Here is a 17,509-nt window from a genome sequence, read left to right as displayed (position 1 = left end):
CTGGTCAGAGTAGTTTATCAAAATGCTCCCTGTTTCCAGAGCAGTGAGACAGGAATACAAAGCTTCTAGTGGGAATTACAGTGAAGTGTACTAATAAGGACACAATGACTAGGCAAAGAAAACAGTCTTATCAGGATGTCCATATTGCATGCATTTTCTTCTGTTAAAGTTTCTTACCCAAATGGCCTCTAATTAGGAAACTACTTCCGAGTGCAGTTAATTTGGCACTCTCAGAAGTGAAGGGCTGGCTGCATTAACAGCATAGATGGGGCCAATGGAACCTTCCCTACAGTCAGTCTGGACCCATCATTTTCAAGAATGGTGGCTACCAGACAGACCAAATCATGTTCTTAGTGGCTTTCTGGATATACTGCCATCAGGAGCTAGGGCCTCCAGTACACTGGTCTCTTTGGGAAATCTCACACTCTGATACAGCACTGCATTGGTGGGATTATGCTAGTCCAAGCAACACACTGGTGCTTTCACCACTGGGTTGTCAGAAAATGTGTTGGCATGCCTCATGCTAGAATGCAACTTCATTCGTCAACATAGATAGGGCCTACACATGTAATTAAATGGCTTGCAAAACCCTGCAACAGACTATTTCCATACTTAACCTAACATAAGGCTTGGCCCTGTCTACTTGGGATCTGAAAAGTCAGCACCTTTTTAGCATCTTTAAAGCTAACATGAGTCTGTCCTGAGCTCTAGTGTAAACCCAGACTTAAAAAAAAACCTCAAAGATGTTCATCTACAAGACAAGTGAAGAGATCCCATAATAGCCAAAGGGAGCAGAGGCTAAGAGGATTGTGGGCTACTACTCCTGTCCCAAACAATCACTCCATACAGGTCTGATTATAGTGGAGACAGAAAGGAAAAGTTTTCTGTTAGCGCCCAACAATTTACATTCCATCAATGCAAAGTCCCATGTTATCCACTGCAGTAAATATACAGTAAAACTAGTCTTTAAGTGGCCACTCAAGGAACCAGCAAAAACCAGTTGCATGGCAGAGGTGATCTTTATTTAAAGATAAAGGGATATAATGAAAATCCAGAGATACTTGGAGAGGGTTGCTTACAGCAGATTGGTTGCCAACTACAGGTAGATTGGGAGGTTACTTGTGCAGGATTCACTAGCATTGCAGTTGTATACGCAGTGAGCTTTCTCTGTTTAAACAAGCAGCAGCATACAGGGCAAATGGGTCTGTTTAAGCAAGAGAGAAATACAGAAATCTGAAGGCTCCCTAAGCTTTGGGGTCTTGGAGTTAGCCAATGGGGAAAAAAGGTGTCTAAAAAAAGTGCAGTGACTGGCAGAACCCTCAAGGAGGGGACGACACACTGGGAACAGGCAGAGAGAAATGGCAGTAGGAAGCCAGGTGCAGCTGGAGAGACTAATCATGCCAGGGACACGAGAGTGAGTTGAAGGAAAAAGGGTTAGAGCAAAGGACGAAAACAACCGCCCCAGGGAAGATAGTGTGAAATCTAGCTGAAAAAACAGCATGTGCCTGGCTGGGCTCCCTCACCCTACTTTGGGATGTGGGAAAGAAGAGGTGGTTGAATTGCTATGTTAAAATATAATTCTTGTTTCCCTCTACCCAACATCCAAATTCCTACAGGGAGTGAGTGAAGGGCCCTTTCTGATGTGGCCCAGGAAACTTCTGGCTATAGAAGCTTTAACATGGATGGCGCCAGAGAGAGGGAGGCAGAACAGTTTGATGCTTCAAATCTCAGGTGGAGTTTGCAGCATTGGCAGAAAAATCCCGACCTGTCAACTGAGCCAATCTGACATGGAAACATTGTGGGAGAATATGTTCAGAACCCTAGGACATCGCTGTCACAGTCGCTCCTGCAATCAAAGGTGTATTTTAGCTCAATGAATTTTGTACAACCTCTTACCAGTAAACTCCACATTCAAGTAAATACGCTTACCACCAACACTTAGCATTTATATAGCACTCTCCATCACAGGCTCAAAAGCAGGATAAGCGCCATTATCCCCCTTTTACAGACAGCAAAACTGAGCACAGAAGAGAAACAATTTGCCTGCGGTTCCACACAGTGACAATGGTAACACAGTCAGAAACCAAATCCAAATCTCCCAACTCCCAATCCAATGCTGTATCCTCCAGACCACATCCACTGAGTCCAGAGTCTTTAAGGTCAGCAGGGTGCTGTGCCACAATTTATCCTGGGGGCATGCTCTAAACTCATCACTCCTCATACGTTTCCATTGTATGCACCACATCGTAATAGAGAGCTTGTCCCATGGTCACCTCCCTTCCTATTCACAGCAGCACAGTCCACCTCTGCACCCACTCAGCCCCAGAACACCCTCATGGTGACTACCACAACTGCACATGGAAAAGTTACACTGAGAAAACACTTGTGTGTTTTTAGCTCCTCGTAATGAAATTTAGCAGCTGGAACTGAGGAGCCACCCACAGCATTTGACCAGCCAGCTCCCCATACACCAGAGGTTCTGTCTGCACTAAGAAAATTTTTGCTGTTATAAAGATATTTTATATCATTCCCGAGTACAAACCCCAATGGAAAAGCGCTGCATGGGCACGAAGTGGGGCTGACACCAGTGCAGTCAACTTAGGTTTGTTACCAGATTAAGCTGCACCAGAGCAGAAGGTCTACGTTGAAGGATTACACAAATGCAACGACCCCGATATAGTTACACGTTTCCTTTAGGCAGACAGATCCACAATTTGGAACTTTTGTGGTAAATCTTCCCTTTGCTCTCCAAGTTTCTTTCCAACAACAGGACAGATCAAAGTTTTTGAAAGCTGCTAGGGCTGAAGTACAGGGACAGCATCCTCGTTAGGAACAGCAGATAGGAACAATGTCCCAGCCAGTGCCTTTTTATTGCTGCACTATAGACCCTATGCTTAATATTAGCCCTGATCCCAGAGGCAAAATGGGAGCACTTTACCCACTAATGACAGGTTTCAGAGGAACAGCCGTGTTAGTCTGTATTCGCAAAAAGAAAAGGAGTACTTGTGGCACCTTAGAGACTAACCAATTTATTTGAGCATGAGCTTTCGTGAGCTACAGCTCACTTCTGATGAAGTGAGCTGTAGCTCACGAAAGCTCATGCTCAAATAAATTGGTTAGTCTCTAAGGTGCCACAAGTACTCCTTTTCTTTTTACCCACTAAGTCACCCAGCCCCTACAGCTATGGCCATCCTAAATGGAATGCATTATTCCTGCATTAAAACATATGTTCTTCAAGGCAGCTAGCCATCCGGCTATTCTGATAGTGAGATTACAGAGGGCCTAATTTTATCAGGCAGGGATACAATTATTTTAGTTGTTTTTCCCTCCCTAGAGACATGGACTGGGGAAAGTAGGTTGCTTGATTGCTGGGGAACTCTTCTGAAAGCCTCCACACTGATCACTGATGCAGTGACTTATATGCTGGATTTCCACAATGCAAGGCTGCATGCCAAGCTGCCCAAGTCTCCCACTCACCCCCACAAGAGTTCAAAGAGAGGATATTTGCTGATCCTGATGCCAGTGTCTATAATCTCCAATTAGCGGGAAAAAAAATTAGAAAAATTTCCAGCAAGTGAAAAATCCCATTGACTCATGACAGCTTTGAACAATGAGCAGTTTTGTTTTTTAAAAAGACAGTCTAAGGTAATAGTGAACAAAAAAAAGTGCCCACTGGCTAGAACCTTGCAAAAATAAGGACACGCCAAATTTATTATCCTGCTGATTGTCTTTGGTGTAAACATTGCTACAGGATGCAGACAGATAGCGGAGATCTAAGCATCTCAGAAACTCAGATCTTTTAAGTTTGGAAAAGCATTATGCGCATGTATTAAAAGGCCTTTTTTAATCAAATAGGAAATATTCAAGAGAGTGGAAACAGATTAGTTTCTCAGAATATTCAGGAGTTGCAGACTTTTATTCAGAGTGAGGACTACAGGCATGGAGTTTCAACCACTGCTGATGTTGCTTTATTAAAATGTAGTGGCAAAAAACATGTAGCAGATGGAAGGCTGCTGTCTGCAGAGCATCCGTTAGCTGGAATTCAGTGCTTCCCTCACACATGGTGCATATAGGAGGGAGATTTTTCTGTTCTAATTATACAACTATAATGAGACATTATCCTAGATTGATGGATCCTCCTTAATTCATTGTACCCTACCAACAATTTGGGATTTCCAGTCAGCCCTAATTAGGAATTGCTTTAACTGACCCAATTCAGACAATTAGTCCAAAAGCTTATGTGTGCAGACAGGCCTCAAGTTGCAAGCAACACTCAAGTTGTAACTCAAGGTTAACTGTGCCTTGAAAACCAACCCTGTAAGTCGCTGCCAACCTGACCCGGGCTCAAACTGGCAGCCAGAGGTGACAAGCCTATTGCCAAGACCCAGATCCATCTAGTTCTCAAACTAACCCTTTCCTAATGCACCTGTTAGTACAGATCTCATCTCTACATATGGTCAAAATAGTACATTTAACAATACATATCAAAGCTAGGTATTATTTGCTGTCTTGACTATTTAACATGAAAAAATGTTTTGTCTCACATGGTGCATATTCCATTACCCAGAAGACAAGTGATAGAAATGTATTACTATCATAGTCACTTACTAATAATTATGCACATTAACTGGATGTTTTTGTATGTGGCTTTGTTATTAAATATTAAAGTCAAATTTAAAACGGGATTTTATATTTGTGCTTGTGCATTTGATAACCAATTGCCTATTTACCGTCAGTTTCAGAGAATGTTCTTTATTACCTTCAGAGATACAATTTACGGAAAATCATGTTAAGACAATATCTTTGAATATTATAGTTTGACACAAGCCAAACAAGCAACTTGGTTCACTTCAGCTTTTATTCACACCCCGGGGACTTTTCACAGTGATCTGAATCTGACTTCTGGAACTTTGTCACTCTGAACAAACATGATAAGCCAATCAAATGGCAAACTTCAGGGCATAAACTAATCAGATACACGGGGTCAGGAAGGAACCTCTTAACCTTTCTATCTCATTACATGTGAGTTAGAAACACTATAGGCTCTCTCTATACACACATACACCTTTTCATGAAACTCTGGGTATTGTCCATGACTACAGGAAGGATATGGGGTTCAACAGACCAGCAGTCTGACCCCATAAGACAATTTTAACATCCATCACACTTGTGTCTCAAAGTCTCAGCGGGATAGAATTTAAAACAGAAAATTGATGAACTCTTGAAACCCCGATACTGAAACCCCAGCTATCTAGGGCAGCCATCCCTGGGACAGGCTTTAAACACAGAGGTGAGTCAAGTTAGCAAGACTTCCAAGCACATCCATGCAGACTGAGCATCCTGACAAGCTGCAAGTACCAGTCATGCTAGAGGCAGTAAGGATCCCAAAGACAAACCAGGAATCATCAGTGCTACCAGATGTCCCCCCTCTCAAGAGAGAGGGATTGGCTCTAGCTACAATATGGCTCCAGAGAAGCAGAGTCCTGACTCACATCATCTGAAGCTGCTAAAATGAAAGGATTTATAAATTAACACACCAGAAAGGAGGGGTATGGGGAGAAGTCTCCCCTTAAAGCCTCCCACTCCTCATCAGAGCAAATGGTCAGAGTGGCAGCCTAAACAAAACAGTCATTTTCCCCTTTATCCAACCTAAAAAAAACCGCTACATATAGAACTAAGAAAACAGCAAACAAGCGTGCTGGACAGAGAAGACAGCCAGACATTCCCACGCCCGCCCCCAAACTGATCAAGTTACTAAACCTATGGCAATGGGATATCATGCCTTCCACTTCCAGCATGAGATGGTATCATCTGATGACTGCTTGCTGGCTCCTACCTGGAGCGAATCTGTGCTCTCCGTCCAGTTCTTAGTGGAAAGGTGTCCACATCGCCAAAGGATACCACCACAAATCGGCCCTCCGGCTGGCAGTCTCAGACACAAGAAGGACTGAATGGTCCATAGAGACTAAGCTCCCCTCTCCTCCACGTCAGGGAGTGAGGAATGCTGAGTACATTCTGGGGAGGCTTGTCCAGCCATTGCTGTATGTTTTCAGGGGGTGAGGGAAGGAAAGATTCAGTCCCCAAGGCTGACATTTTGACATCTTTCATCAGCACAAGATTCACAGTTTAAGATCACAGCGCTGATGTTCACTACAAAGAAAAGTGAAACCAAAAAGAAGTCACTGCCTGGGATTATTTAGTCTTCAGGGAATGGGCAGTAAGAACTCCTGATTTCCATAACCAACTTTGCCACTGACTCACTGCATAACCTTTGGAAACTCACGTCATCCATCTCTCTGTGACTCATATCCCCACATGCATAAGCCAGGGCCTCACAAAGATGTTGTGAGGATTACTTAATGTTTGCAGAGCACGAAGAGATGCTCAGATGAAAGGTACTTGAAGTGTGAAGCATTCAGAAAGGGGTATTAAGCGAGTTTGTGTTCATGTAAGGACCAGGATGTAACACAAAGTTATTGTAAGGGACTGTCAAAAGCTTGGTTACAGACAGGCTCCTCTTCTGTGCCAGAAGACATTTATGTGTTGAGTTCATAGAAGAAGGGACCCTCAGCCCCGTTCTCTCAGCCTGTGCAGGATATCCCCTTAACCTTGAGGGCTGCATAAAATCTCCCAGCAAAGGTTTCAATAGTCTTCTCTCCTCTACTTCAGTACAGCTGAGTATTTAAAAGACCTGGTGCATTCTTTATTTTCTCCCACCACTCTCAGTCACCCTAGCTTGGATCCCCCTTTTCCTCCTTGGTGTTTACACCCTTCAGACATGTGTTGGTAGTAATATTTCCCCCACAACCACAGTCCAGCCAAGCTATATGTATTTAGTTCTTTCAATCTACAATCTGTACTCTTAAATCACTCTCTCCAGTCCTCTAATGGTTTTCATTGCTCTGCTCATCTGCATGGCATAACTTTCAGGGGATCTTTCAGGCCTTCTGTTTGATTCATTGGTGATGGGGACTATTTGGGTTTGTCTACACCACACAGATTTTAGCAACAAGGCTGTGTCGACATGGCCTTGTTGCTAAAAGTCAGCGTGTGTAAATGCTCTTTGTTGGCACTTTTGCTGACAAAATACTTCCAGCCCCACGAGCAGCGTTAGCTTTGTCGGCAAAACGCTCACACTGCCATTTGGGTCCGCAAAACTTTTATCTTTCATGGGGGGGCTTTTTAAAGTACCTGTGAAAGACAAAAGTTTTGTCGACAACTTCGCAATGTACACATACCCTTTGTTTCTTTGCTTCTCCATCGCGCATTATTTCTGGGCTGTATTTCCTCTTTCCAGCTGAGCCACTGACACTGGCTAAGAACCACGTGTAACCATGTCTGTGTCACTCTTTCCCAGGTTATAAGGCCCAAGAGAATAAAGTACAATCAGAACTGCAGACTCTTATCAGAATCTTCTTTAAACCAACAAAGGCGGGAATACTGCTCTCTGGATTTGCATAACACCCCCCATGACATACTCAAACAGGATGTTTAAGCATTTCAAACCACTGCTTCACAACTGTCCCTTTGTAGGCTGCAGACACGTCAAATCCGCATGCAGAGTTCTCAGCAGACTCAGTAACAATTGTCAGTCTTGCAGGTAAATTAAAGAAGCGGGCTAATCACAATCGCCACTGAACCAGTTCTGTCTAACCCAAGACCTATGTCACAGTTACTGCATACACGAATTATAAAAGCAGTATGGCCCCATAACTAGGACACAGATTATTCAGGAGATCTGAGTTATTGCAAGCCCTACCAGAGCCTCGCTGTGTGACTTTGCCTAAATCACTTAATCTCCATGCCACAGTTTCTCCAGCTGTAAAATAATTTTCACCCACCTTTCAGACTGAGGGATGAAAATTGCTAAATACAATTTATTAGATGAGAAGAAAATCAAGATTTTGCAGCGAATTTTGATTCTAATGGAAATGACGACCCTATCCCATTAACTACAGTCATCCTATGTTTCCCATGCAGTTCTATCAATACATCTCCATCCCGCCCTGCAGAACTCATCCCTGGCTAACCCCACCACTCTCCTGACACCTCTCAATCCTGACCTGCAGCACCACTTGTTATACCTTGCTCTCTAAAAATTTAACATGAAACCTTTCTCTGCAAAAGTACATTCTTGATTCCTCAGGAAGATACAGCCCTCCCTAAGAGGAATAAACAAAGGTGCATGAAGTCATTCACAGAAACACCCACACTGGAAGTTACAGACCAGACAGCAAAATGTATGTTTAACCAGAAAAGTAAACAGAAACCTTAACTCCTTCAACAGCATGAAGCAAGCACAAAGATACAATGACCCTGCAGCACTCAGCTCAGAGCAAGTATGAGATCAGATTAAAGTGACACACACTGAATCTCTAACAGGGGAATTCGCACACTATTACGCATGACCCCTTCTCTCCAAGCCCCACCCAGAGCCTCTTGCTTGTCTCCTCCACCTGTTCTCACCTTTTAAACTTCAAGCTCTTTGGGGCAGAGACTGTCATTTTCCATTTATTTGTGCTGGGTGCTGTACAAAGGGGCACTCAATTGTGAGAACCCTTCAGAGACCGAGAGGGAAATACCCCTACAGCCTCCTGAACGCTTACTCCTATGTGCGCTCTGAAGCCCTAACCCAGAATTCCTTAGCATGCTGATGACCACACCACCTTCCTGAGCTCTTACAGAGATCTGGCTACCTTACCCAACAGAGACCCTCCCCTGCTCCTACCAGCATCCCTCTTCTGTCTAGCCATATGGAATGGCGTATGGCAATGCCAGCTCAAGACAACAGGTCACAGAGGAAGAGGCTGAAGACAGCCTCTGGAATGAATATCTCCAAATCCATCCACATAGCTGAAAGGCGCTCACCACATATTTCAGTTTGCAGTGGATAGTTCCACGTCTAAGGGGCCTGGGGTGAGAACTGCTGTGTGACCATGACTGAACCAAGAGCACAGGGGGCTTAAGCTTAGCTGTAACACAAATGGATCCCACGCACGCAGTGAAGTCCACAGTGACTCAAATTACTGTTCTTTAAACCTGGTCAGTTTTGTAGCACTGGCAATCACGGTCTGTGATGGCCACACTCACGCTCAGACACCATTATTGCTAGCAAGGTTCTACCAGTGACCAAGACGATGCGGTTTCTTGTTGTCCAAGTCTTGTTTTAAAACTGCTATACACGACACCTTGCACTGCTAGGGCTGTCTCTACATTTTCCTTAGAATTTTACACAGTGGGAGTGGGAATGAAGACCAGCCATTGGCACATTCGCCACTACATCATCTACCCCTGCACAGAGCAGGTGTAGCTGTCATGGGGGTTAAAAGACCAGCTGTCTGTCTACACTAGCATTCCCACCATTGGGAAGCATGAAGAAAAGTGTGACAAGGCCTGGGAGGGCTGGTGTGCAGTTTGGGCTAGCCTTGTCTTGTCCACACTAGTCAGGGAAGCTTGGTTAAGAGCAACTCTATTACAACAAAATTGTAGCTAGTACAGCTGTGACTTGGCATGGTCACCCAGAACGAAAGCACTGGGCATCATTTGCGAAGTTGGGGGCCTAAATAAGATTCTGAGTGGTGCTGAGCGCCCACAGCAAGCGTACATCATCACTGAATATCAGGCCACGTTCTGAAGCATGTAACGTCCGATATGCAAGCAGGAGAACTCTGGGCCTGCATTTAAACGCTACAAGTTACGTCACGTCACAGGGGGGTGTTTAACAGTTCAGCCTCGCCTATGTTATAACCACATTACGGAACAGTGCAACAGCCTCGCAGCTTGTATTATATGACATGAATCTGCTTGAGGCGCATGATAATTACAGGCCTAGCACAGGCCTCCCTCTCCAGCTGACCCAACTCCTCTGGAGCTCCAGATGGAGGAAGCTGCTTCCCTGTAACTACGTCTCACTGATCTTTTGAAAATGTGTCCTCTTCCCTGCCCTAGCCTCTTCATATCTTGCCCCCTTTGTCCCTCTAATACAGCTGGGATGGAGCCTGAATGAAAAGTAGTGCGAGAGAATTTTGCCTAGAAAGAACAGCCCCAGCCTCAATGATAGAGTGCTATAACACTAACATTTTTATCTAAAAATGGAATTAATGCACCATATATTCTTCTCCCTCCTAAGTCATACATCAACCTGCTCCTGAACATACAGTAGAACCTCAGAGTTATGAACACCAGAGATACGAACTGACCAGTCAACCACACCCCTCATCTGGAACCAGAAGCATGCAATCAGGCAGCAGCAGACACAAAACAAAAACAAATACAGTACAGTACTGTGTTAAATGTAGACTACTAAAAAAATAAGGGGGAAGTTTAAAAAAAGATTTGACAAGGTAAGAAAACTTTCTGTGCTTGTTTTGTTTAAATAAAGATGGTTAAAGCAGTGTTTGTCTTCTTCATAGTAAAGTTTCACAGTTGAATTAAGTCAATGTTCAGTTGTAAACTTTTGAAAGAACCACCATAATGTTTTGTTTGGAGTTACGAACAAACTCCATCCCCGAGGTGTTCGTAATTCTGAGGTTCGACTGTACCAGCAACTGAGCAGATTAGCCAGTCCAGACTCTGGAATTCTGCAGAAAGGCACCTTTTGGGGAGAAAAGATATCCCCTCTTCCCATAAGACCTGGGAGTCCATGACAGGCTCTCCGTCCTATATGGCTGGACCACTGCAGAAAGGAGCAAGGATATGAGGGCCTAAGGGTGTGAGAGACTTTCTAACATGGGCTCCTCTCTGCCAGGACCAGCACCAACTCAATCCACACAGATGTAGTTTATGGGTTACTTACATGTTTAAAGTCAGATTTTAAGCATAAAGCTAAGATATAGTAAGATACAGGTACAAAGCCCACAGGCATGTAAGATAGTAGCTTAAGCAGTTAGCATAGGAAGTTAGGCCTATAAGCCTTAGCAAAAGAAAGCTGACCAACAGTGACCCTAAGTCACAAGATAGCAGCATACGATATAATTTTGCAATACGTAATTCTGCTGATGTCCAGCATAAAATGCTGACAGGTACCCTCAAGAAGTCAGCTAATGCCGGTTAGGGTATTTTGGGATAGGAGTATCAGCAGACAACCACAAAATTGCTATAGTAACCAACTGACATATATGCTAATAAATTTGAGATAATTAATATACTAGCCTATAGGATAAGGACACCCCAATATTATTAGGGTGAGGAAGTTAGTTATGGGCAAAGGAGGCCAAATACTCCTACGAATATTCATGGAAGCCATTGGATACTATAACAGGCCTAACCCCAGTTTAGTCCATTGAGACTTCGGCCATTTGGCATGCCAGGGATAGGACAGGACTCTCATAGAACTCCACCTGTCTCTTTACTCCTAGATCAGAACTGGGGGAGAACGTGTATGGCACAACACTGGATGTAAAGCTAATATTGCATTACTTTGTGTGTTCACTGATTGTGCAAATAAATTCAAATTCAAAAGCTTTTTTCATAAGTATGTTCCAACCATGCACATTGGAGTTTCCAATTTAACCATAATTCTAACAGCTCTGGGCCTACTCTTGAAACTGAAGCTTGTCAAACCTCAGAGTATTAATCTGTCAATTGGGAAGTCTCAGATAATCAATACACAGTTAATAGATCAGGTAACACACATCGCCAAAGAAAGTAACCGTTTCCAGCTGCTGAGATCAGGTCAAGCTTAATGGCATACGGAGCCTTTCACCTTTATCAATTCTCTGAGCTAAGGGAACAAATGATACTGTAGAAACCCTAAGATACACAGAGCTCTTTCAGGATGTATTCTTCTACTGAATACATTCTAATTCAGTGCCAAAGAGACACTTCTGCTAACATTGTATTTGACTGAGGCCAAACTTACAGAGGGCAAGAGATCTTAATTAGGGGATGAAGTGGGAGCACTTTCCACAGAAATCCAGGAGAACATTTTAAGTACGAACATCCAGAGTGGCCCCGAAAACACACTCCAGGTGCAGCACCTCAGCTGGCAGAAGTGTAAAACAGCGTGCCAATTTCTAATGGAAACGTGAAACTGTTCATTCTTTTGAGCTTCAGTCAAGGATGGGGAAGCAGATCAATAGCTTTTGTCTAAGTTGAAGTGCTGAGGATTTTATCTCATTAAAGAGCAGTAGATGAAAATTCAAAGTAGTACTTCACATCATTACTGATGTGAAATACAGGTGTTACTGGGGGCTTGTCTTCACGTACAGCCACGCACTGCTGTGGTGCTTTATGGAAGACACTCCTACACTGACGGGAGAGCTTCTCCCATTGGCATAGCGCTGTCTACACAAAGGGTTAGCTCAGTGTAACTACATCACTCAAGGGTATGGATTTTTCACACCAGAGCAATGTTGTTATACAGATATAGGTCTGTAGTATAGATCTGGTGTAAGAGGTGGATAAAAATTAGGAGTTAGAGAAGGAAGAACAAGATGTAAGTACCCATGGGTCACTGACACATTTATAATGACAGGTTTCAGAGTAACAGCCGTGTTAGTCTGTATTCGCAAAAAGAAAAGGAGGACTTGTGGCACCTTAGAGACTAACCAATTTATTAGAGCATAATTGGTTAGTCTCTAAGGTGCCACAAGTCCTCCTTTACATTTATAATGGTTCATTTATTGTTTATAACATAGCGGGTTAACATGGGGGAGACCAGGTCCCTTCTCCAAGGAACTTACAGGAGATGTGCAATGAAATACTAAACAAATGAAAAAAGGCAAAAGAAGCTGTTCCCGCCATTGACAAGGAGAGTATTTCTAGTAACATTCATAGCAACAACAGATCTACCAGCAGTTCCTACTGCCACAAGCAGATCAGAAGCACTGATGACATATTTGAAGATACTTCTGCAACAAGGCATGGGGCAACCGCAGAGCTACTCTATGAAATGTCTTCTAGTGCTTTGCCCAGAAGTTGTGTGTGTACTGAGGGATTGGGCTTCTGACCTTTCCATTTTGACCACAAGGTTTGGTCAGAAATGATCTGCAGAGAACAGAGGCTTAATTAGTCCTATTGCTTTTGCCACACAGACTGTTCCTTAAGGAAGCCCACAATTTCCATTTTCTGTATGTATTTAAAATAATTCTTCTGTTCCATTTTGCAGCTCACATGCTGATGCAGCATCTCTTCCATGCATGGTGCCAGATTAGGTTTAATATTGCATTTTCTTTGTCAGAGTTATAAATACCCCATACCATGTAGGCTAACAGTTACCTAACACTGTGCAAAAACAAGCCATAAGAGGTGACCTGAAGAAACCCAGTGACAATAGCACAACATTGTCCCACACCTCTCCATGACACATTATACCAGGAATTAAACAATGCTGCGCATCCCCCATGCATGACTTGATGTTCATATGCACTCTCCCCACAGGTTCTGCTCCTCTCCCCTTTCAGAAATGGGGAGAGTTAACCTGTTGTGGTGCCCTATTCAGAATCCCCACTAGAAACACCCAGAAGGTAAACAACCACCACCTCACAATGAAACGCAGAGATAAAAGCAGATGCAAGGAGAAAGAACTGGATTCCTTTTGTTTACACAAGGACAGACTGGTTACCCTCAAAAGTTATTAATGTTGCCTTTTTAATACAGCTCTCACATGCAATGGTGTTCACTATGCACACAGACCCAGGATTATGCAGATCAAAGTAACAGAGAAGCTCATATTAAAGTCTCTAATCTTAACTCAGCAGAGGGACTTATTTTCAAGAGATGCTGAGCACCTTCAAAAGTGCTGAGCAAGTCAATAGGCAGTATAAGTCAGGCCCCAATTGTCTCAGAAACAAGATATCAGTTAAGGGACATTTTCAAGAAGCTTTAGGCTGCTTTGTCAGGCAGGCCACTGCACCTGTTGGCTTCAGAGAGAGGAGAAGTTTGCAGGATCAGGACCTTAAAGTCTGTTAAAAAGGTGGTGATTAAGCCAAACCTCATATTAAACTGCAATGTACGCAGCACTGGTCTAGTGCATAATGACAAAGCACCTAACTCCTTTAGACTTCTTTGAAAATTCCTTGCTTAAAATTTAGCGTTATTCTTATTAATAATCGTATTTATTACAGTAAACCCTAAGGGCCAAGAATGGGGCCCCATTGTGCTAGGCACTGTACAAACACAACAGTAAACAGTCCCTGCCTCAAACCATTGACAACCTAAACAGACAAGACAGACACAGGGTGGGGGAGGGGGTAAAACACACTCGCAGAGCAAACAATGCAATATCAAACATGTTAGTTCCACAATTTGGGGGCGGGAGCAAGGGGGAGTTACTTAGGAGACAGGCTTTCATTTAATGTACTATTGTAACTGAACCAAGACAGTTTTTAGTCTGACCTTGTCCCTTTATGCAGAATGTTATTTCTCTACATATACTGTTTAGACATCAGACTCTCATGCTTAAAAAAAAAAGCAGCAAGCGAGTGCTCCTTAGGAAGATTTTCAAGCAAAATATAATATGAGTTAAATGCCAGCCACAAAGATGTAAGTGGCAAGCAAAAGATTCTGCAAAGAAACACCCAATATTCAAAGTATGCAGAACCATAAAAAATGTATGCAAACAATTCAAGCATCTTAAGGCTTCATGCTGCTTTGTGTTGCAGTTTCAACAGCCTCAAGATCAGAAAGTACAGTAACAGGACAAGGTTTTCGAAGAGCATGACAGCATGTATCAAAAAGTTACACTATGCAGAGGGTTAGCCTTTTCTTTAATATCATGAGAAATAAGTTACACACACTACAAAACACAAATGCTTTCCCAGCAGCAGAATGTTCCAGTAAATTCTGCAATTAAGAGTTCTTCTACATGAGATATCCAAGGGCATCAAAAAGGACAATTCCTCAGTACTTCACACTGTCAAACAGTCCATAAACGTTAACACCAGATAGGATTACCACTCTAGTTAAATGCTTAAATAAAGTGTTTCTGAACAGTACCTGGCAAAACAAAAACCAGCATTAAAAGGCTCCTAACAAATAGCTTCAACTGAGAAGTGCTATCTTCATGCTGCTACAGGACACTTTTCATCCTGCAAGATGCTGAGTGCCAACCCTCATCCAAGTCTATGTGCATTTAAGATGATCAGCACCTTGAAGCCAGAAGGGACCATTATGACTATCTAGTCAGTCCTCCTGCCAGCCAAGAAATGTTACTTAGCAATTCCTGAATTGAACCGGTGCATCTGATGAAGTGAGCTGTAGCTCACGAAAGCTTACGCTCAAATAAATTGGTTAGTCTCTAAGGTGCCAAAAGTCCTCCTGTTCTTTTTGCAAATACAGACTAACACGGCTGTTACTCTGAAACCTGAATTGAACCCAGTAACTTGCAATGGATAGAGCATTTCAATCTGTAAAATATAGCCATTTCCTTCACGAGATTCATCTACCCACCCCAGATTCCAACACATTTCTCTTGCCTGACAGAAATATTAAAGTACAGATCTAGCAGAAGAAATTTACAACACAGCCATACTGATGGCAACAACCTAGATACTAGGGCACAGAAAACACCCTATGTACATTTAAAGGGAAGAGGAAATGTCACATTCATGTCTCAAACACAAGTTAAGGTTTTGTTTTCAATATAAACAGGAACTTTGTGTGAACTGATTATGGCTGCATGAAACAACTTGCTCAGGTCATATGGAGAGAACATTATGCTGTATTTTTTCCATTGTTATCCAAAGCTTCTCTCCCCCTCCCCCACCATTGATTTTCTCCAGTCTCCACTCCCCTCAAAATCCTTAACACAGCTTTTAAAATTCATGAGGGCAGCAAACAAAGAAGAAAAAAACATCTGTAAGAAAACCTGAGAATTGTCAGTCCCAAACTATAAACAATCATCAGTTAGGGCTTAGATAAGACCCATAGGGCACTCCACATATGTATCCTTGGAGGCTTGCACATGATTGTTCCCTAAAGTTTTCTCTCCAGGGCTTTGGAAGGATGAAATCATCTTCTAAGCTACCCACAGCTCCCCTCAGACTTTTGCAGGAAAATCAGCAGAGCACCGTAAGTCAGGAACATTAGACACAGACTCGAAGAGACTAACATTTAAGGGATGCTAGACTACATCTCAAAGGTGAGGGTGCTGCAAAAACTGGCCACAACACACATGCTGGCTGTGTACATGGGAGAAATTAGAGGACAGACAGGCTACAAGCATGGGGAGCCTGGGTGGTGAAATCTAAAAAGATGCATGCGGGATGAGCGTACCACTGGGATTCACCCCATTAAACACAGCTTGAGAGTACCAACAGGAGCACATTCAAACACCAGAAAAAAGGACACACTGGGTCATCCCACTATAAAGGAGACAGGCCCAGCTAAACCCCCCGCCCCCGCGCAACACAGCCTGTCTGTGAGAAGGCAGAAGGGAGGCTCACAAATATTTGCCCACCCCACCAAAACAGACACAAGCAGGTTTTAGCATGTGAAGGGGATTTATCCCAATTAACCCCCCACAATCCCTAGCCACCTGGGGGCTCCCCCAACACTTCCATCCACTGCCCCCACAGCCTGGGGGCTCCCCAAAACCCAGACCAGTCACCCTCCACTAGCTCCTCCCGCAGCCAGCAAGAGCATGGCAAGGAGATTGAGGGGAGTGAAGAAGGACACAGAAGGGCCAGTAAGGGGAGCCTCCAGCCTCCCCACCCCAAGCAAGGGACCAGAGAAGACTCCCTGCCCCACACTGACTGCCCCCCAGCCACAGCCCAACCCCCAACTTCCTCCCCCCAGCCATAACCCTACCCCACACCTATCCCCCTCCACCCCACCGCTCAGCCCCACACCTATCCCGAGCCCCTCCCTGCCCCCTAAGCCAACCCCAGCCATACACCCACCCCCACTTACCCCAACCCCTCCCAGCCCCACACCTACTCACCTCCCACCTACCCGCCGTGCTCAGCCCCACACTGACTGCCCCCCAGCCCCAGCCCAACCCCCAACTTCCTCCCCCCAGACATAACCCTACCCCACACCTATCCCCCTCCACCCCACCGCTCAGCCCCACACCTATCCCGAGCCCCTCCCTGCCCCCTAAGCCAACCCCAGCCATACACCCACCCCCACTTACCCCAACCCCTCCCAGCCCCACACCTACTCACCTCCCACCTACCCGCCGTGCTCAGCCCCACACCTACCCCCCCCAGCCACAGCCCAACCCCCAACTTCCTCCCCCCAGCCATAACCCTACCCCACACCTATCCCCCTCCACCCCACCGCTCAGCCCCACACCTATCCCGAGCCCCTCCCGGCCCCACAATCTGCCCCCAGCCCCACTCCTGCCGCCCCCCGCCGCCCCCCACCTTCGGAGAGCTCCAGCTCCAGCTCGGCCAGCTGCTCGCGGATCTCCCGGGGCAGGGAGCAGGCTCCCCCGCCTGCCGGCTCGGCCATGTCGGGGACGGGGAGGCGCGGCCGGGCCGGGCCGGGCTCAGCGCTGGGGGCTCCGGATCCCGGGCGCAGCAGGAGCGGCCGCCGCCTCCGCCATGCTGAGCCCCAGCGCCGCGGT

General features: G+C 44.8%; 1 protein-coding gene across 7 annotated transcripts in view; it reads right to left on the bottom strand.

Moving 5' to 3' along the window:
• Positions 1 to 17,509, bottom strand: part of DIP2B (disco interacting protein 2 homolog B) — a 134,070-nt gene extending 116,561 nt beyond the window's left edge. For all 7 annotated transcript variants that reach the window (XM_073319096.1, XM_073319099.1, XM_073319098.1 and 4 more), the window contains exon 1: positions 17,307 to 17,509. In XM_073319096.1, coding sequence (XP_073175197.1) covers positions 17,307 to 17,394 — 88 coding nt within the window. In that variant the 5' untranslated portion in view covers positions 17,395 to 17,509. The remainder of the gene's footprint in view (positions 1 to 17,306) is intronic.

This window comes from Lepidochelys kempii, chromosome 20 (genome assembly GCF_965140265.1).
Source record: "Lepidochelys kempii isolate rLepKem1 chromosome 20, rLepKem1.hap2, whole genome shotgun sequence".
NCBI lineage: Eukaryota > Metazoa > Chordata > Testudines > Cheloniidae > Lepidochelys > Lepidochelys kempii.
Note: the sequence above shows the minus strand (reverse complement) of the source record. Positions and strands in the feature narration are given on the sequence as shown.